The sequence below is a fragment of the Panulirus ornatus genome, chromosome 28 (assembly GCF_036320965.1).
Source record: "Panulirus ornatus isolate Po-2019 chromosome 28, ASM3632096v1, whole genome shotgun sequence".
NCBI classification, from domain to species: domain Eukaryota; kingdom Metazoa; phylum Arthropoda; class Malacostraca; order Decapoda; family Palinuridae; genus Panulirus; species Panulirus ornatus.
This window is the reverse complement of record NC_092251.1, coordinates 20,328,382-20,350,484: the sequence shown is the minus strand read 5'-3', so window position 1 is coordinate 20,350,484 and position 22,103 is coordinate 20,328,382. Positions and strand designations below refer to the sequence as shown.

Sequence of the window (22,103 nt, the reverse complement as noted above, 5' to 3'; positions counted from 1 at the left end):
GGTGACTATTGTTGACTGGTTGGTAAGGTTACTTAATGTATGTATGACTCATGGTGAAGTGCCTGAGGATTGGCGGAATGCTTGCAAAGTGCCATTGTACAAAGGCAAAGGGGATAAAAGTGAGTGCTCAAATTACAGAGGTATAAGTTTGTTGAGTATTCCTGGTAAATTATATGGGAGGGTATTGATTGAGAGGGTGAAGGCATGTACAGAGCATCAGATTGGGGAAGAGCGGTGTGGTTTCAGAAGTGGTAGAGGATGTGTGGATCAGGTGTTTGCTTTGAAGAATGTATATGAGAAATACTTAGAAAAGCAAATGGATACGTATGTAGCATTTATGGATCTGGAGAAGGCATATGATAGAGTTGATAGAGATGCTCTGTGGAAGGTATTAAGAATATATGGTGTGGGAGGCAAGTTGTTAGAAGCAGTGAAAAGTTTTTATCGAGGATGTAAGGCATGTGTACGTGTAGGAAGAGAGGAAAGTGATTGGTTCTCAGTGAATGTAGGTTTGCGGCAGGGGTGTGTGATGTCTCCATGGTTGTTTAATTTGTTTATGGATGGGGTTGTTAGGGAGGTGAATGCAAGAGTTTTGGAAAGCGGGACAAGTATGCAGTCTGTTGTGGATGAGAGAGCTTGGGAAGTGAGTCAGTTGTTGTTCGCTGATGATACAGCGCTGGTGGCTGATTCGTGTGAGAAACTGCAGAAGCTGGTGACTGAGTTTGATAAAGTGTGTGAATGAAGAAAGCTGAGAGTAAATGTGAATCAGAGCAAGGTTATTAGGTACAGTAGGGTTGAGGGTCAAGTCACTTGGGAGGCAAGTTTAAATGGAGAAAAACTGGAGGAAGTAAAGTGTTTTACATATCTGGGAGTGGATTTGGTAGCGGATGGAACCAATGGAGGCGGAAGTAAATCATAGGGTGGGGGAGGGGGCGAAAGTTCTGGGAGCGTTGAAGAATGTGTGGAAGTCGAGAACATTATCTCGTAAAGCAAAAATGGGTTTGTTTGAAGGAATAGTGGTTCCAACAATGTTATATGGTTGCGAGGCGTGGGCTATAGATAGAGTTGTGCGGAGGAGGGTGGATGTGCTGGAAATGAGATGTTTGAGGACGATATGTGGTGTGAAGTGGTTTGATCGAGTAAGTAATAATAGGGTAAGAGAGATGTGTGGTAATAAAAAGAGTGTGGTTGAGAGAGCAGAAGAGGGCGTTTTGAAATGGTTTGGTCACATGGAGAGAATGAATGAGGAAAGATTGACCAAGAGGATATATGTGTCAGAGGTGGAGGGAATGAGGAGGAGTGGGAGACCAGATTGGAGGTGGAAAGATGGAGTGAAAAAGATTTTGAGTGATCGGGGCCTGAACATGCAGGAGAGTGAAAGGCGTGCAAGGAATAGAGTGAATTGGAACGATGTGGTATACCGGGGTCGACGTGCTGTCAATGGATTGAACCAGGGTATGTGAAGCGTCTGGGGTAAACCATGGAAAGTTGTGTGGGGCCTGGATGTGGAAAGGGAGCTGTGGTTTCGGGCATTATTACATAACAGCTAGAGATTGAGTGTGAACGAAAGTATCCTTTGTTGTCTTTTCCTAGCGCTACCTCGCACACATGAAGGGGGAGGGTTTTTTTATTTCATGTGTGGCGGGGTGGCGATGGGAATGAATAAAGGCAGCCAGTATGAATTATGTACATGTGTATATATATGTATATGTTTGTGTGTGTATATATATATATATATATATATATATATATATATATATATATATATATATATATATGTATACGTTGAGATGTATAGGTATGTATATTTGCGTGTGTGAGCGTGTATGTAGGTGGGTTGGGCCATTCTTTCGTCTGTTTTCTTGCGCTACCTCGCTAACGTGCGAGACAGCGACGAAGCAAAACTTATATATATATATATATATATATATATATATATATATATATATATATATATATATATATATATATATATATGTATATTTTTTTTTTTTTTTTTTGCCGCTGTCTCCCGCGTTTGCGAGGTAGCGCAAGGAAACAGACGAAAGAAATGGCCCAACCCACCCCCATACACATGCCTTGATTCAATCCCCTGACAGCACGTCAACCCCGGTATACCACATCGCTCCAATTCACTCTATTCTTTGCCCTCCTTTCACCCTCCTGCATGTTCAGGCCCCGATCACACAAAATCCTTTTCACTCCATCCTTCCACCTCCAATTTGGTCTCCCTCTTCTCGTTCCCTCCACCTCCGACACATATATCCTCTTGGTCAATCTTTCCTCACTCATTCTCTCCATGTGACCAAACCATTTCAAAACACCCTCTTCTGCTCTCTCAACCACGCTCTTTTTATTTCCACACATCTCTCTTACCCTTACGTTACTTACTCGATCAAACCACCTCACACCACACATTGTCCTCAAACATCTCATTTCCAGCACATCCATCCTCCTGCGCACAACTCTATCCATAGTCCACGCCTCGCAACCATACAACATTGTTGGAACCACTATTCCTTCAAACATACCCATTTTTGCTTTCCGAGATAATGTTCTCGACTTCCACACATTCTTCAAGGCTCCCAGAATTTTCGCCCCCTCCCTCCTCCACCCTATGATCCACTTCCGCTTCCATGGTTCCATCCGCTGCCAGATCCACTCCCAGATATCTAAAACACTTCACTTCCTCCAGTTTTTCTCCATTCAAACTCACCTCCCAACTGAATTGACCCTCAACCCTACTGTACCTAATAACCTTGCTCTTATTCACATTTACTCTTAACTTTCTTCTTTCACACACTTTACCAAACTCAGTCACCAACTTCTGCAGTTTCTCACATGAATCAGCCACCAGCGCTGTATCATCAGCGAACAACAACTGACTCACTTCCCAAGCTCTCTCATCCCCAACAGACTTCATACTTGCCCCTCTTTCCAAAACTCTTGCATTCACCTCCCTAACAACCCCATCCATAAACAAATTAAACAACCATGGAGACATCACACACCCCTGCCGCAAACCTACATTCACTGAGAACCAATCACTTTCCTCTCTTCCTACACGTACACATGCCTTACATCCTCGATAAAAACTTTTCACTGCTTCTAACAACTTGCCTCCCACACCTTATATTCTTAATACCTTCCACAGAGCATCTCTATCAACTCTATCATATGCCTTCTCCAGATCCATAAATGCTACATACAAATCCATTTGCTTTTCTAAGTATTTCTCACATATATATATATATATATATATATATATATATATATATATATATATATATATATATATATATATATATATATATATACGAATAAAGTGCATATGAACGCGCACCTTCATAGAACATACAAACCTCCAACAGCCAGGATCGAACCCGGGACCCCTGTGCCACAGGGAATGCTACCGCTAGGCTATGGCCCATAGCCTAGCGGTAGCATTCCCGCATGTGTCACAGGGGTCCCGGGTTCGATCCTGGCTGTTGGAGGTTTGTATGTTACATATATGAACAGCTGGGGTGACTGTGGACCGACTGCTACAACCAGGATTCGAACCTTTGTGCTCGACCCTGGGCGGCCGCTGAATGCGTCACTGCTCTTGACCATGTCTTTGCATAGTCCATGGTTCTTAATTTTTCCATTTTATTATAGTTTGTCATCCTTCTGTGTTTTTTTTCCATTTTCTATCATTCTACAGCATGTTGTGTTCAGTCTCATTCCTCAGTGCAGTTCGTGACAGTTTGGATTCTGTTCTGTAGTCTCTCCTGTAGAATGTTGTCCTGTATTCTCTATTTATTCTCTGTTATCCTACAGTCTGTCCCTCTTTTGTCTTTCATCCTACCGTATATTTTCTTCCTTTGATCTTATTTTGCTGTTTTTATAATGTTCTATGGTATAAGCGTTTGTACAAGATGATCATACAGTCTTTTTTCTAGTTAGGTTACACTGTATCATAATATGGTCGACATTTCCTCTCCGGATGAACGTTCTATTCAGTCAGCGTCCGTCACTCTCAGCGACTCATGGTTGTACAGTCGCAGTGTACAGTTGGATGCTGTGCAGTCAGTGTACCACCTATTATCGTACAGTGTACTACTGTACATTCAGTGTCATTGTACCCAGTTACTATATAGTGTGTTATATCATATAGCGTCAGCATATAAGGTATATGTTTGGGATGGTTCTCGCTTCGGTGGTGTTGACGTGGGTCGAGTCTTTGTTGAGAAAGGAGACGCTGGCAACGTCGGAATGTTCTTGTCATCATATCCCACAAAAGAGGCGCCACTATGGCCGAGAGTCACGATGAATTTGTATTGTTTTTGACTTGAATGTTCGATGTTGTTTAGTAGATTCTAGTCGCCAGATGTTCGATGTTGTTTAGTAGATTGTAGTCGCCAGATGTTCGATGTTGTTTAGTAGATTCTAGTCGCCAGATGTTCGATGTTGTTTAGTAGCTTCTAGTCGCCAGATGTTCGATGTTTAGTAGATTCTAGTCGCCAGATGTTCGATGTTGCTCAGTAGATTCTGGTCGCCAGATGTTCGATATTGTTCAGTAGATTGTAGTCGCCAGATGTTCGATATTGTTCAGTAGATTGTAGTCGCCAGGTGTTCGATGTTGTTCAGTAGATTGTAGTCGCCAGATGTTCGATGTTGTTTAGTAGATTGTAGTCGCCAGATGTTCGATATTGTTTAGTAGCTTCTAGTCGCCAGATGTTCGATGTTTAGTAGATTCTAGTCGCCAGATGTTCGATGTTGTTTAGTAGATTGTATTCGTCAGATGTTCGATGTTGTTTAGTAGATTCTAGTAGCCAGATGTTCGATATTGTTCAGTAGAGTGTCGTCGCCAGATGTTCGATATTGTTCAGTAGATTGTAGTCGCCAGATGTTCGATGTTGTATAGTAGATTCTAGTAGCCAGATGTTCGATATTGTTTAGTAGATTGTAGTCGCCAGATGTTTGATGTTGTTCAGTAGATTATAGTCGTCAGATGTTCGATGTTTAGTAGATTCTAGTCGCCAGATGTTCGATGTTGTTCTGTAGATTGTAGTCGCCAGATGTTCGATGTTGTTCAGTAGATTGTAGTTGCCAGATGTTCGATGTTGTTTAGTAGATTCTAGTCTCAGAGAGTCTCAGGATTTTAGGTATTATTTACAGGCGAGATTTACACCTGTGTGTAAATTCGCAGTGCTGTCTCCATGGTGTAAGGCAAGACATGGCATGAACCGCTGGTGCCAAAAGTGACCAAGTCATAGCAATTCTCCGTGAGGTTGGTGCCAAGGAGAGACGAGATTATATCTCTCCTTTATCATGAGATATCTCTTCCACGACCAGCTGGGGCCAGGAGTGAACACTGTGCCCTTATGTACAGCTGGTCGTCGACACCACGACCAGCTGGGGCCAGGAGTGAACACTGTGCACTTGTCATGTACAGCTGGTCGTCAACACCACGACCAGCTGGTGCCAGGAGTGAACACTGTGCACTTGTCATGTACAGCTGGTTGTCAACGCCACGAACAGCTGGTGCCAGGAGTGAACACTGTGCACTTGTCATGTACAGCTGGTCGTCGACACCACGAACAGCTGGGACCAGGAGTGAACACTGTGCACTTGTCATGTACAGCTGGTTGTCGACACCACGACCAGCTGGTGCCAGGAGTGAACACTGTGCACTTGTCATGTACAGCTGGTCGTCGACACCATGAACAGCTGGGGCCAGGAGTGAACACTGTGCACTTGTCATGTACAGCTGGTCGTCGACACCACGAACAGCTGGGGCCAGGAGTGAACACTGTGCCCTTATGTACAGCTGGTTGTCAACGCCACGACCAGCTGGTACTAGGGGTGAACACTGTGCACTTGTCATGTACAGCTGTTCGTCGACACCACGAACAGCTGGGGCCAGGAGTGAACACTGTGCACTTGTCATGTACAGCTTGTCGTCAACACCATGACCAGCTGGTGCCAGGAGTGAACACTGTGCCCTTATGTACAGCTGGTTGTCAACGCCACGACCAGCTGGTACTAGGAGTGAACACTGTGCACTTGTCATGTACAGCTGGTCGTCAACACCACGAACAGCAGGTGCCAGGAGTGAACACTGTGCCCTTATGTACAGCTGGTTGTCAACGCCACGACCAGCTGGTACTAGGAGTGAACAATGTGTACTTGTCATGTACAGCTGGTCATCGACACCACGAACAGCAGGTGCCAGGAGTGAACACTGTGCCCTTATGTACAGCTGGTTGTCAACGCCACGACCAGCTGGTGAGACTGTACCTGTCCTGGACTGTAAGACGTCTCTTCTCCCTCTTCCAGGACTGGATCCAGAGCAGGCGTTTATATCTTATACCGTCCGACATGGCGGGGCGGGAGAGATAAAGCAAGCCTCAGTCTTCGCTATCTGGGATGAGAGATGTTAAACCTGATCATGAGAAAGAAACTAAGTCGTGGGGATTAATCTGAGGTCTTTGAACCTTTGTCAACACGTCTCCTGAAGGTGGAGAGGTTATAGGAAGACGTGAGGGACAAAAGACGGAAGAGAATTCCTCAGCTTCGCTGTGCCAGAAGAGAGAGAGGTATCGTGAAAGCCAGTCCTCGTGTGGCTGATTTCATCACATAAGCTAAGGGAAGCAGCGGCCAGACGCGTGGAGTGGGTCAAGATCATAAGGGCAGGGACACGTGCAGATGGCTCACCAGGGAGAGCAGCAGCCAAATCAACACCTGTGTTAACGATAAGTTGGGCGAGAGAGTTGACGCAGTGAAAACAAGTACACTGATGTAAGGCCATGTACGCATGATTTTTTTTTTAATGGATTATGAAGATGAATCGTAAATACGTCATTCGAAATCATACAACACAGACTCACTAAACCAGTCTTGACGTAATTTAGATGGTTAAGGCTCCTTTCTGTACAATGATTGGCTCGACCTTTAGATATTAATGATGGATTAATGATCAGGGGAGTCCTGGGCGGGGGGTAGCCATCCCAGGGGTCCTGGGTGGTGGGCAACCATCCCAGGGGTCCTGGGAGGTGTGCAGCCATCCCAGGGGTCCTGGGTGGTGGGCAGCCATCCCAGGGGTCCTGGGAGGTGGGCAGCCATCCCAGGGGTCCTGGGAGGTGGGCAGCCATCCCAGGGGTCCTGGGAGGTGTGCAGCCATCCCAGGGGTCCTGGGTGGTGGGCAGCCATCCCAGGGGTCCTGGGAGGTGGGCAGCCATCCCAGGGGTCCTGGGAGGTGGGCAGCCATCCCAGGGGTCCTGGGCGGTGGGCAGCCATCCCAGGGGTCCTGGGCGGTGGGCAGCCATCCCAGGGGTCCTGGGAGGTGGGCAGCCATCCCAGGGGTCCTGGGCGGTGGGCAGCCATCCCAGGGGTCCTGGGAGGTGGGCAGCCATCCCAGGGGTCCTGGGAGGTGGGCAGCCATCCCAGGGGTCCTGGGCGGTGGGCAGCCATCCCAGGGGTCCTGGGCGGTGGGCAGCCATCCCAGGGGTCCTGGGAGGTGGGCAGCCATCCCAGGGGTCCTGGGAGGTGGGCAGCCATCCCAGGGGTCCTGGGAGGTGGGCAGCCATCCCAGGGGTCCTGGGCGGTGGGTAGCCATCCCAGGGGTCCTGGGAGGTGTGCAGCCATCCCAGGGGTCCTGGGAGGTGGGCAGCCATCCCAGGGGTCCTGGGCGGTGGGCAGCCATCCCAGGGGTCCTGGGCGGTGGGCAGCCATCCCAGGGGTCCTGGGAGGTGGGCAGCCATCCCAGGGGTCCTGGGCGGTGGGCAGCCATCCCAGGGGTCCTGGGAGGTGGGCAGCCATCCCAGGGGTCCTGGGAGGTGGGCAGCCATCCCAGGGGTCCTGGGCGGTGGGCAGCCATCCCAGGGGTCCTGGGAGGTGGGCAGCCATCCCAGGGGTCCTGGGCGGTGGGCAGCCATCCCAGGGGTCCTGGGAGGTGGGCAGCCATCCCAGGGGTCCTGGGCGGTGGGCAGCCATCCCAGGGGTCCTGGGAGGTGTGCAGCCATCCCAGGGGTCCTGGGCGGTGGGCAGCCATCCCAGGGGTCCTGGGTGGTGGGCAGCCATCCCAGGGGTCCTGGGAGGTGGGCAGCCATCCCAGGGGTCCTGGGAGGTGGGCAGCCATCCCAGGGGTCCTGGGAGGTGGGCAGCCATCCCAGGGGTCCTGGGCGGTGGGCAGCCATCCCAGGGGTCCTGGGCGGTGGGCAAGCCGTCCCCCAGGCCACTCACTCAACTGAAAACTGATCAACACGTCAGGAATCTTCATCACTTCAATTTCAACTTTTGTTGTACTTTAATCACCTTAATGTACTACGAAATACCGTTAAGTGTTACTTAAGTGGGATTATAGTAGTGTTCTTGTGCTCACATTGGAACACTGAAGAACACATGTGAGTGACGTAATACATGTTCTTTAAGTGTGGTTGGAATGTTAGGTCACATTAGGTCACAATACAACGAGGGTACCTCGTGTTAGGTCACGTTAGCGTCGCTAACTGGGAAATTGGACCATTTGTCAGTTTCTCTTCTGGGAGAAACTCTCATGGAAGTTATCATTTGGTTGTGATTCAGGTGAACGTGTATGTTGTCTGGGTTTTAACAACCCTCGTCAGTGACTGATTCGTTCACTGACAGACAAGAAGATTCGATGTTTTGTTAGTTTCCCTCATCTCTAATATCACTAGGTCCGTTTATTAACGTTTATGTTATATTTCTTCGTTATTTTTATCTATTTACATGTTTATTGGACATTTATGTATCAGTTCCTAAAACTTGTCTTTTGGATCACGAACCCATTATCATGGGATGGTAAGACACGTGGGTTTCACTTGCTCAGTTTACGTGAGACTGAAAACTTTTCCGTCGATGTTTGACTGCAACAGTTTTACTCATCCCAGTCTGCCTTCTGGGCTAGGTCCAGCTGGGGCTCTTGCTAGACCAGCTGGTTGGACGTATTGCTTGGGAGACTGGTTCTCTCGAGGCCAGCTGGACTGACGTGACGTATTCCTTGGAAAGCTGGTCTTTTTAGGACCAGCTGGTCTGACGTATGGCTTGGGAAGCTGGTCTTTTTAGGACCAGCTGGTCTGACGTATGGCTTGGGAAGCTGGTCTTTTTAGGACCAGCTGGTCTGACGTATGGCTTGGGAAGCTGGTTCCTCTCTAGACCAGCTGGTCTGACGTATGGCTTGAAAAGCTGGTCTTCCTTGACCAGCTGGGAGTACGTGTTGCTTGGAAGACTAATGCATCATCTCCGTTCTACCCAGGAGGGTGTCAGGTTGACGGAGTGGAGAGGTTTGGGTGGAAGAACGTATTCGAAAAGTGGGTTCCGCCAGACCACCTCCTGTAGACGGAACAACAAGACCTTAAGGAGAGTACTGGAGTGCACGGAACACCATGTGTAGATGGGTAACTAGAGTGTAAGGCACCATGTGTAGATGGGTAACTAGAGTGTAAGTAACACCATGTGTAGATGGATAACTAGAGTGTAAGTAACACCATGTGTAGATGGATAATTAGAGTGTAAGTAACACCATGTGTAGATGGATAACTAGAGTATGAGGAACACTAGGTGTAGATGGGTAACTAGAGTGTAACACCATGTGTAGATGGGTAACTTGAGTGTAACACCATGTGTAGATGGGTAACTAGAGTGTAAGGAACACCATGTGTAGATGGGTAACTAGAGTGTGAGGAACACCATGAGTAGATGGGTAACTAGAGTGTGAGGAACACCATGTGTAGATGGGTAACTAGAGTGTAAGGAACACCATGTGTAGATGGGTAACTAGAGTGTACGGAACACCATGTGTAGATGGGTAACTAGAGTGTAACACCATGTGTAGATGGGTAACTTGAGTGTAACACCATGTGTAGATGGGTAACTAGAGTGTGAGGAACACCATGTGTAGATGGGTAACTAGAGTGTGAGGAACACCATGTGTAGATGGGTAACTAGAGTGTAAGTAACACCATGTGTAGATGGGTAACTAGAGTGTAAGGAACACCATGTGTAGATGGGTAACTAGAGTGTACGGAACACCATGTGTAGATGGGTAACTAGAGTGTAAGGAACACCATGTGTAGATGGGTAACTAGAGTATAACATCATGTGTAAATGGGTCACTAGAGTGTAAGTAGCACCATGTGAAGATGGGTAGCTAGAGTGTGCGGGACACTAGGTGTAGACGTTAGATAGAGTGTAAGTAACACCATGTGTAGATGGGTAACTAGGGTGCACGGAACACCATGTGTAGATGGGTAATTAGAGTGTAAGTAGCACCATGTGAAGATGGGTAGCTAGAGTGTGCGGGACACTAGGTGTAGACGTTAAATAGAGTGTAAGTAACACCATGTGTAAATGGGTAACTAGGGTGCACGGAACACCATGTGTAGATGGGTAACTAGAGTATGAGGAACACCATGTGTAGATGGGTAACTAGAGTGTAAGGAACACCATGTGTAGATGGGTAACTAGAGTGTACGGAACACCATGTGTAGATGGGTAACTAGAGTGTGAGGAACACCATGTGTAGATGGGTAACTAGAGTGCACGGAACACCATGTGAAGATGGGTAACTAGAGTGTAAGGCACCATGTGTAGATGGGTAACTAGAGTGTACGGAACACCATGTGTAGATGGATAACTAGAGTGTAAGGAACACCATGTGTAGATGGGTAACTACAGTGTAAGGAACACCATGTGTAGATAGGTAACTAGAGTGTAAGGAACGCCATGTGTAGATGGGTAACTACAGTGTAAGGAACACCATGTGTAGATGGGTAACTAGAGTGTAAGGAACACCATGTGTAGATGGGTAACTACAGTGTAAGGAACACCATGTGTAGATGGGTAACTAGAGTGTAAGTAACACCATACGTGCAAGGAACGTCAGTGTGACAGGCGGGGTAGAACATCAGGTGAGGACGGAGCACCAGATTATCACCAGCGGAACACAAGGTGTAGAGGGAACACACACACTGTGACCAGAGCACAAGGCACTGGTGAAGCGCCAGCTGCTTGGTACACTTCCCAAATGGGATGTGTGTGTGAAGGGATGTGATCGCCGACAAAGATGAACGGATTTGATGGAGAGTAACCATTTGGTACGAAAGTAAAGACTTGCTGGAAGTAGTTGAGTGTGGTAGGGATGGCCAGGCACCCGGCAGACCATCCAAGACGAGGTGGTATATAAAGTTTTCGACGGATAAGACATTAATTACACTGTATGTGTCATGAAAGACGAACGGTGTGTACAGGTTGCACGCGGTGTTTGCATAGCTCTACCGCTTTGAGAATACTCTTAGATATTGACACTTTGATTCAAGATCAGTTTCAAAGTTCTGCTTGACTCTGTGAAGAGATAAGACATATATGCACCCATGTCATACACAGTTATTTCCTGTTACTGATAACGATATAAAACATTTTATTTCCATTAACAATGTAAGAGAACCACTGGACATAACAGTGATGGTGACTATCGCTTGTGTTTCGTGGTCAACGTTGGTTTGGTGTCCCGAAGTGTTGCTTGGTGGTGTTGTGGTCGAGGTCAGACTCTCATGCCAATGCGGGTTTAGGAACTCCTCAGCCTGGCCTCCTGGGGGTCATATTTATGGCCTTGTTTACCTGCGCCTACCAGGAACTCCCCGGGATAGTGGCTGACGGTGGTCCTCGGGAGGTGGTGATGAGAGGGAAGTGAGTGTGGGGAGAGCAGTGGGAGAGGTGAGGGGTGAGGCGGGTGACGGGTGCTGTGGGGAAGGTGAGAAGTGCAGTGGGAGAGGTGAGAGGCGAGGGAGCACTGCTAGGGAGAGGGAGTGAGGAGAAGAGGCTGAGGAGAGGAATGAGTGGTGTGAGGAGGAGCTGGATTGTGGAAATAGGGTAACTGGTGGAGATAAGGTAAGCGATGGAGACATAATGAGTGGTGGAGATTGGGTGAGTGATGGTGATAGCGTTAGTGGTGGAGAGGTGGGGATGTGAGAGAGTCAACTGAGCAGAGTTGGAGATGGAGACAAACGTCTTATATCTCACAGGATGACCGGAGGAAGCGAGTTGCTACAGGTAGTGTGTCTTGCATACACACACTCTTCCTGTGTGATGGAGTGTTGTCATGTCTTCCTTCCTGGAGATAAGATAAAGATGGAACGAGAAATCATTCGTACTTATATATACAATCATGTGTATATATATAGAATATACATATCTATCTATGCAGAAAATCAGTACACATACATGAGTTCATAAATCCAGAAGCACCACTGAGAAAGGGAAACACGAGAATCCTTAGCGCTTTCGTGTATTACAAAAACTTTAAAGGACTTGTAAGAGAGGGGAGAATAGATGAATTGAGGTTAGGTTTACAGTACCTTTATTTCACCTACTATTTCTCTCTCCGTAACTAGTCCTCTGAAGATGTGGTAATACACGAAAGCGCTCAGGATTCTCGTGTTTCCCTTTTCCTAGTGGTGTTACTGCATATCTTTTTACATGTACTTTCATTTATCATAACGTAAACGGGAAAACGTTCAGTGGCCAGAAGTCAGATATAGTGAGGAAAGGTTCTGTGAACTTCATCATCAAGGAGTAAGACGTAGGTATCTTTAGCCTCAAATGCAAAGGAAAGGTTGAAGAAGGAAGTGTAGCTTATGTTCAGTAGATTTAGTTGAGTGATTATTGAACATCTTGATCAGTCACAGTGAAATGGTAACTTGAGGAAATGCTACTTTCATGGGTCACTATGACATTTCTTTCTTCCCTCTCCCTGGCCTATTAGTGCAGGAGGCCACAGTACATATGGTGTGCTATACAGAGCACTCTGCAGTGGGCCACACAAGCTATAAACGCCTTTGTGTGACCGTCATACCCTATCTGGTGTAGACCTTCATACTGTGCTTAACAACACCTTGCATGACACACAGACATTCATGGTGTACATGGACACTCCATAAATAACCCGAACTGTGCGCATTTGTTTGATATGTATAATACACATGATACACCTTTAGAGTGGACTAGGTTGCAGCATATATGATGTGGACATGATGTGTACCAGGCCACAGTATGCATGATGTATACATGATGTGTACCAGGCCACAGTATGCATGATGTGTACCAGGCCTCAGTATACATGATGTGGACCTGATGGTTCAATGAGTCACATCGATGACGCGTGGTACAGGCCTTATGGTATCTAAGAGACAGCATAGTGAACTTAGCAACACCTTACGTATTGCCATAGGTCATAAAGCGGCGTAATGTTGTGTGTGTGTGTGTGTGTGTGTGTCTGTGTGTGTGTGTGTGTGTGTGTGGAGAGAGTGTGCAGGGTAATTGAGTAATAAGTATTCTGTGTCTTCATTATGGTAGTCGTATCGTGGGCGTGAAGGGTCTTGTGATATGTTGAAACGGTATATGTAGTGTTGTATTGATGGGTTATGTCTAGAGCGTAGGTGGGAAAGTGTGACTCGTGTTTGTCTGAAGAGTGTGGTTTATGACGGGTGTATGACTGAAGGAACAGTGTTGAAGACTGAGTTGTGAGGGTGTTTGTTTTGGGCCTCTCAAGCCACTGTAATGTGCATGTGTTTTGTCAGTGTTACATTTGTTATGGGTGGGAGTGGCGGATCTGAGAGAGGAGGTTACTGCAGTGTGAGGAAGGGGTAAGGTTTTTTGTTCTGCTTGAGGGTTGGTGGTTTAGTTTTGGAGGAGTTTATGTGGGAGGCATCTAGTGCTGTTGCAGGGGAGTGAGTGCCAAGCATGTTGAAGTGGGATTGTATTATGGGGATCCTCGTTTCATTGTGTCTCCTCTTGAGTATATTTAGTTGCTAGGCAGCCAGTGATTGTTCTGGGTGCTCTCTTTTTTTAATGTGGTTTGGTTATATCTGCCTCTGAGAAGGCTGTTACACCAGTAGCTATCAACGGTGCTCGTGACTTCACTGTGGCTTAATATATCTTTACTTCAGCGAGTTGAGATGTTTACTCGATCTGACAAACTCGCCAACGATGCGCGGCCACCTGGCGACGAGTCCGCAGCTGGGAGGCAGTGTCACGAGATCCACCACGCTCCACAGCACCTGGTCACACCGCCCACCGCTCTCACACGGAGGGTATCGTCCGATGAAATCCATCATGTTTACCACGTTGAGGCCTGAGAACCGGAACTCACCGTTCATGTAAACAAGGGCCGTGTGGTGTGGCTGAGTGGCGGAGGGTGGTGTGGTAGTGGGGGTCTACAGGCTGGCTCTGGGTGGCTATATATATCTCCCCTGGGTGATCCGGCAGTGCAGTATGCGTGGCCTGCTGGTGTAATGTCATACCTGAAGGGTACGCGGGTTTCGTATCTTCTTGTTTAGCACCGTTAAACATGTTGTCTTCATCAACAGTGATTTTATATCCTACTTACGACGCGTGGGGAAAAATACCTTTTGGTTTTACATCTGAACAAACTGTTTGTATGAGGCTGTTGATCGACTGGGGATGACCAGCGGGTAACATGAGACGTTGCCATGTGTCGTCATTCGCCAAATAATTGTTTGATTTCTGTCTTCCAGAGCGGCCGAGCGCGCCAGGAAAACCAGAGGCGGTGGACCGGGAGGGGAGTGTCCTCAGCAGACTTGCCTACATCAAGGTGGAGAACGACGCCCTGCTACTGAAATGGGACGCCCCCATTACAGACGGGGGCTCCCCCATTACAGGTTTGTCCTTACCCCTTACTGGTTAATTTGAACCCATCACGAGTCAGACCTCACCCATTATGGGTTGAGCCTAACCCATTACAGGTTAAATTTTACCCTCCTGCCCACGTTAACGTACACACACACACACACACACACACACACACTCACACACACACACACACACACACACACACACACCAGTCTTGCCTGACCCACTGATCAGCTGACATTCACCGAGCTTTTACTTGCCTGTTCACGCTTATCTGCCTTACACACCCTCACTTATCTGTCTATGGTCACCTTCACGCTTACCTGATCACACTCACCCGGCCATATTCAGCTGTTTATACCCATCTTTACTCACTTTCTTGGCCAGATTCACCTGTCTAAACAAGCTTTACCATACTCACGTAGCCACACTCCCCTTCTGTTTTTAACCTGGTCACACTCACCTGGTCTTCCAACCTTGCCACTCATACATGGCCACTTCCATCTGGCCACTGGTAGTAGTCACCTCAATCTCCTACAAGCACCAGGCCACACTCACCTGGCCATACCCCTCTATCAGGTGATCCCTGGCCACTTTCACCTGGCCATTGGTACTGGCCACATCAACCTCACACAAGCACCAGGCCACACTCACCTGGCCATACCCCTCTATCAGTTCATCCCTGGCCACTTTCACCTGGCCATTGGTACTGGCCACATCAACCTCACACAAGCACCAGGCCACACTCACCTAGTCATACCCCTCTATCAGTTCATCCCTAGCCATACTCTCCTACTATTCATCCCATACCACTCCCTTTCTTGCTCATTATTTCCTTCAGAGATAAAAGTAATTGCCTAGCGATTAATACCCTGGTGGTTTAGCGTCCACTCGGCCTCATCCACAAATCGCACTCGCTGATCTTCGAAATCTTTTTCTCCCTCTCCAACCTACCCCAAGCCTTTCACATTTCACACCATTGATTTCTTTTCTGAGATATAACGTCTTTGTAAACCTTCATGTTGTCTTCTTTCACCTCTTCTCCACACTTCCCTCAGCCGGTGTTCCTCCTCCGTCTCAGCCATCTGGCACCGTACCCTCCACATTGATCGTCTCAACACCTCTGCCATCCACTACCTCTTTCTGATTTAGTCTTCCACCTACGCAACCTGCCATGGCTTTCCCTTACGAGTCTATCCATAAAGACTTTGATCGAAAATTTAGACCTACTCCACATCTGCCATCCTCTACCTCAGGCTGTTCAACCATCCCTCTTCTCGTCTTAAAACGACGTCTTCTCTCTTTTCTAAAAAGCATCAGTTTATTTCATTATCAATCGTTCTTCCATGTGAAACCGTCGCACATTTCATATCCTCGTCCTGTCAAAAGTGACTCACGTCTTTTACGAAGCCCATAAGAGCTGTGCATACAACCCTCGGCTAATCTAGCAATTTTTCTACCATCGATATTGTGATAAGTGATCCACGCAGTCAAGTCCCTTCCAAAGTCCACAGGTTCCATCTGTCTCCCACTGTGCCTCTTGTAGCCTTTCAAATCACATAATAAAAAGACTAATTCTTGAATAACTTTTACGGTCGTTTACACCTTTAGGTTTACACGAAAGTAGCAGTTTTTGCTCCCATTCACGTCTTCAGTACAATTGTGCAATTCCAGATTTACACGTGAATGGTAGGTAGGTATCAGGGTATCTGTCAATATACTTATCTCAGCATCCTTCTTTCACACACATTTTCAAACTCACTCACCAGCTTCTGCAGCTTCTTACTCGAATCTACAACCAGTGCTGTGTCATCAGCAAACAGCGACTGACGCACTTCCCAAGCCCCCTCGTCCCCAACGGACTGCATACTCACTCCTCTTTCCAAGACCCTTGCATTTACCATCCTTCACCTGCAACCATTCACTCTCCTCTCATCCTACTCGCACACATGTCATATATACACCCTCGATAAGAACTCACTGCTTCAGCAGCTTTCCTCCTACACCATATATTCGTAAGGCCTTCCACAAAGCATCTCTATCAACCCTATCATATGCCTTCACTAGATCCATAAATGCCGCATACGCACATTCTTCAAAGCAAACACCTGAGTCACACATCCTCTGCCGCTTCTAAAACCACACTCCTCCTCCCCACTCTGATGCTCTGTACATGTCTTCACCCTCTCGGTCACTACCCTCCCATACAACTTACCAGATACACTCAGCAGACTCATACCTCTGTTGTTTGAACGCTCACCTTTATCATTCATGTCTTTGGACAATGCCACTATGTATGCATCCTGAGAATCCTCTGGGACCTCACCATGATCCATAAATGCAGTGATCTTAACGAATCCCTCTACAACACTGTCACTCCCTTTTCTAAGATATATTATTAATATTTTACTTTGTCGCTGTCTCCCGCGTTAGCGAAGTAGCGCAAGGAAACAGACGAAAGAATGGCCCAACCCACTCACATACACATGTAATTACATATACATATACATGCATATATATATATATATATATATATATATATATATATATATATATATATATATATATATATATATATATATATACATACATATATATATATATATATATATATATATATATATCATCTTTATTGGAGGAAAAAAGTTTACAGTTTCGCCGTGAGCGTTCTTACTCCAAAGGGGACCATCCTTTCCCTGCTCCTGCAGGATGTGCAGCCTCGATGCTGCAGGACCTCCATGAGAGAGGTCCTGAGGTTACATGACATACTACTGTATCTATGTAGTGTATATAGTGTACGTCCTGTCTGTGTGTTGTTGCAGGTTACATCATCGAGCGGTGTGAGGGTCAAGGAGAGATGTGGGTCAGGGTCAATCTGGTGCCAGTGAAGGACACGGAGTACGCCGTAGCCAACCTGGTCGGTGGACGCGAGTACCGCTTCAGGTAGGTACTCCCCCTCACCGTTCTCCTGCAGACTCTCCTGTGACGTGGGGGTCTCCAGAGGAACATGATGTGCCATGACGTGGGGGTCTCCAGAGGAACATGACGTGTCATGACGTGGGGTCTCCAGAGGAACATGACGTGGCATGACGTGGGGTCTTCAGAGGAACATGACGTGGCATGACGTGGGGTCTTCAGAGGAATATGACGTACCATGACGTGGGGTTCTCCAGAGGAACATGACGTGTCATGACGTGGGGTCTCCAGAGGAACATGACGTGGCATGACGTGGGGTCTTCAGAGGAATATGACGTACCATGACGTGGGGTCTCCAGAGGAACATGACGTGACATGACAGAACTTTTCTGTAGGGTTTGAGCACCTTGGAATGTCTGGTATGTGGAGGGATTCTGATGGCTTAAGCTTCAGTTGCTGAAGTTTCCCAGTAGCTGAAATCTCCTAGCTGCAAGGCTGAAGTCTCCCAGCTGGGATGGCTGAAGTCTTCTAGCTGCAGTAGCTGAAGAGTCTTAGCTGCAAGGCTGGTCTCCCAGCTGGGATGGCTGAAGTCTTCTAGCTGCAGTAGCCGAAGAGTCTTCGCTGCAAGGCTGAAGTCTCCCCAGCTGGAAGGGATGAAGGCCGTTGGCACAATACATATCATAATAAATTTGATAATATCAGAGTCATGGCGTTTCTAGATCATAAGAAAAAAAAAATAATTGGCCATCGTCTTTCCTTTTTGTGATGTTGACAGTGAGGAAGGCACAAGTCCAGTACCTGACTCCTCAGGGATAAGTCGTAAGCTGGAGTCTTGGTTGGCCCGAGTTCTGGTTGGCCCGTACAAAGACCATGTGACTGACACAGGGACACAGGTCTTTGCTCCTCCTTAGTGTACGGTCAGTCTTCCTTGATTATGATCGTATGTTGCTAGAGAGACTTGCAGTAGTCGTGTTGGTAGTAGATCCCGTCGAGGTATGAAGACACATTCATTGGTTTACCGAAGCATCTCCACCCTTATGTGAGAACATTGCCTGAATCAGTCGAAGCGCCTGGCATTTGACCCCGACGTAAATAATATTGCACCGCGACTCGTGGTGTCTTACAGATTAATTTGTTTACTCGCAGGGTTCGAGATGGGGGCTGAAGGATGATTCTCAGGTGTTGGTGATCAACTGCCCTGGAACTGTACATTTATGAACAACTTCACTTAGAGAAAACGTTTCCCAATGCTAAATTATCTGATAAATTTAGTTAGTTTCTTTTTATCAACATCAACTGCAAACAAATGATAATTCTTGTGGTAAAAAGAGGATTACTTTTACGGTGTACTTGTTAGACCTGATTATCCATGTTATATATGTTAACGTCTGGGGTATGTAATGTCACTTGGTTAGTCATATGAGAAGCGGTCTTGTGGGTTGAACTAGCAAGATTTGCTGGTGTATGGGTTAGTGGGGAGGGAGACTACTAGGTAGAATACTAGACTGCTAGACTACTAGGTGAGACTATTAGAGGGAACTTGTTCAGGCAGTTCACACTCACCTTATCTCTAGTAGATGTACACATGTGGTTATTACATATTACATACATGTATCTCATCTCTTGTAGACTACACTTGTGGATATGACGTATTACATATAGTTATCACTAGGAGACGTACACATGCGGGTATTACATATTACATACACTTACCTCATCCTTAGTAGCCGTACACGTGTGGATATTGACCTAACATAAGAGTTACTTTACCATTTGGTAAAGTAACATACCACGTCATAACTCCTGCAACGTGAGAACATAAGACGTTGAGGTCATCCGCCAGCCTGGGTCACTGTGACCTGACGCCTCTCCTCCGTCCTTAGAGGTCGAGGACATCACAAGCTCCTGTAAATTTGGCTCGTATGACGTCATTTGTCCAGCTAATATCGTCCAATAACTGAGGCAGAGATGGTGAAGATAGCGATCAACTCTCACATCCGACCCACAGCCCATACCAGGCCACCACACCCCACACCCAACCACCATCATATTCCTTCCTACCATCCCATAGCAGGCCACCATCACACACCTGACGACCATCCTACACCTTCCTACCATCCCATACCAGGCCACCATCATACACCTGGCCACCATCCTACACCTTCCTACCATCCCATACCAGGCCACCACCCCACACCTGACCACCAACCTTCACCCAACCACCATCTCGCACCCGACCACAAGCCCACACCCAACCACCATCCCTCATCCAACCACCATCCCTCACCCTACCACTATCCCACACCTGACCCATCATTCCATACCCGACCACGACCCCCATACCCGGCATAACAGACGTACTCGACCACACTCACTCACCAAACACCTCAAGCCAATCAGTACACTCAACGCAGCGCTGCTCATCATCCCTCACTGTCATCGCTGATAGTTCCCGCCACATTGATCCACTCACTGACGGCGCCCATGACCTCAAGGCTCGCGTTGTGTTGCGCCCGCCACGTGATCTCAAAGGGACATTAACTGAAGGCGTCCTGGTGTACTGAGTGTACACAAAACACCCGAACAATGCGAGGAGATGCCTATGGCCGATGCGATGAATGGTTCTCCCGCTGTTTGGGTTCACGAAGGTAGAGAAAGGAATTCAAACGTCAACAGACCACTTGGAGGTCATTTAGGGCTGTTTGTGGTAGTGGAAGACACATGAATATCATACATCAGTGTGGTAAGAGTAGATGTACGTACATTTTAAGGATAAAAAAGATATATACTTTTCATGTAGCTAAGGAGGCGCAAATAATGTCATTCTTGGATCTGAATCGAAATCCTTACCGAGTCAATTCTTAAACGTACCTATGGTACTACTTTCAACCACCCTAATTGGTAAGTCATTCCACATGTTAACGATCCGTTGAAGAAAAAGTATTTCGCTCATTCGAGGTTGAAAAACGTTTGCCCACGAGTTTGTAACCATTACTTCATCCTTTGATTTTACAGGTTTCTCTTCCATTGCTCCTGCCATATGTGAGAGATCTGTATTCTTGGGTTTTTGGACCATTAATGTTCTGATGACCTACAGACTGGTGTTGTTTTGAATACACTGTCAGTGATAAAGGATAAACTGGGTAGTTTGGTAGTGATGACACGATTATCTAAAGGCGTAGGTACTGTAAGGTTGAATTGGAGATCCAGAGGAACTCCAGGATTATAATTTGGAGGGTTAGAAGCTAGAACACCATACTTTGGAGATCGTGTAGACTGCGGCGGCGTCTTGCTTTGGAGGTTGGAGAGACTGTGTCACTATACTCGGGGTGGGGTGGGAGGGCTAGAGACTGTGTCACTGTGCTCTGGAAGGCCAGAGACTGTAGCACCACACCTTGGAGGGCCAGAGACTGTGGCAACACACCCTGGAGGGCTAAATACTGTGGTACCACTCCACGGAGGGCTAGAGACTGTAGCACCACTCCATGGAGGGCCAGAGACTGTAGCACCACTCCATGGAGGGCCAGAGACTGTAGCACCACACCCTGGAGGGCCAGAGACTGTAGCACTACACCCTGGAGGGCCAGAGACTGTAGCACCACACCCTGGAGGGCTAAATACTGTGGCACCACTCCATGGAGGGCCAGAGACTGTAGCACTACACCCTGGAGGGCCAGAGACTGTAGCACCACACCCTGGAGGGCTAGAGACTGTGGCACCACAGCTTGGAGGACCAGAGACTGTAGCACCACACCCTGGAGGGCCAGAGACTGTAGAACCACACAGAAGGTCACTGTGGTGCAACAGATGGCTCCCCCAGTGATCTCAGGGACAGAACAGCAGCAGAGAATGAATGGCTTGCCAGGTGTATTTCGAGCGACGGGGAGGTTTCAGTCCTGCTTGGCGGTACACAACACAAATACACCGGCTGTATGTGACGGGTGACGCTCCCTACTGTATATGACGGGTGACGCTGCTTACTGTATATGACGGGTGACGCTGCTTACTGTATATGACGGGTGACGCTGCCTACTGTATGTGACGGGTGACCCTGCCTACTGTATGTGACGGGTGACGCTGGGAGCTTGCATCAGTTGTGTTCTGCTCGTACCGTGCTGTTACGTGTGGGTGTGTATGTGCGAGAATGTGTATGGGATTACTAATTGCATGTTACGGAGAGAGAGTTTTACAGTCATGTTGCCCCGTCTCTTAACCTTGTATATATATATATATATATATATATATATATATATATATATATATATATATATATATATATATATATATATATATAGATAGATAGATAGATAGATAGATAGATAGATAGATAGATAGATATTCATATATGTATGTATCACATCTCTACTCGTGCGTGTTTATATGTACACACACCCCGGCCGAAGTCAGGTGTGTATGTATGGAGAGAGAGAGAGAGAGAGAGAGAGAGAGAGAGAGAGAGAGAGAGAGAGAGAGAGAGAGAGAGAGAATTCGTGGGTTGTTTGTGCATCATGAAAGTATTTTAACTTCTGTTTTCT

At 47.1% G+C, this 22,103-nt stretch overlaps 1 protein-coding gene across 1 annotated transcript in view; it reads left to right on the top strand.

Annotated features, from left to right (window-relative positions):
• Positions 1 to 22,103, top strand: part of MnM (myomesin and myosin binding protein) — a 100,814-nt gene that overhangs the window by 60,491 nt on the left and 18,220 nt on the right. Inside the window, 2 exon segments of the mRNA XM_071678861.1 lie at positions 14,538 to 14,681; positions 17,475 to 17,595. Coding sequence (XP_071534962.1) covers positions 14,538 to 14,681; positions 17,475 to 17,595 — 265 coding nt within the window.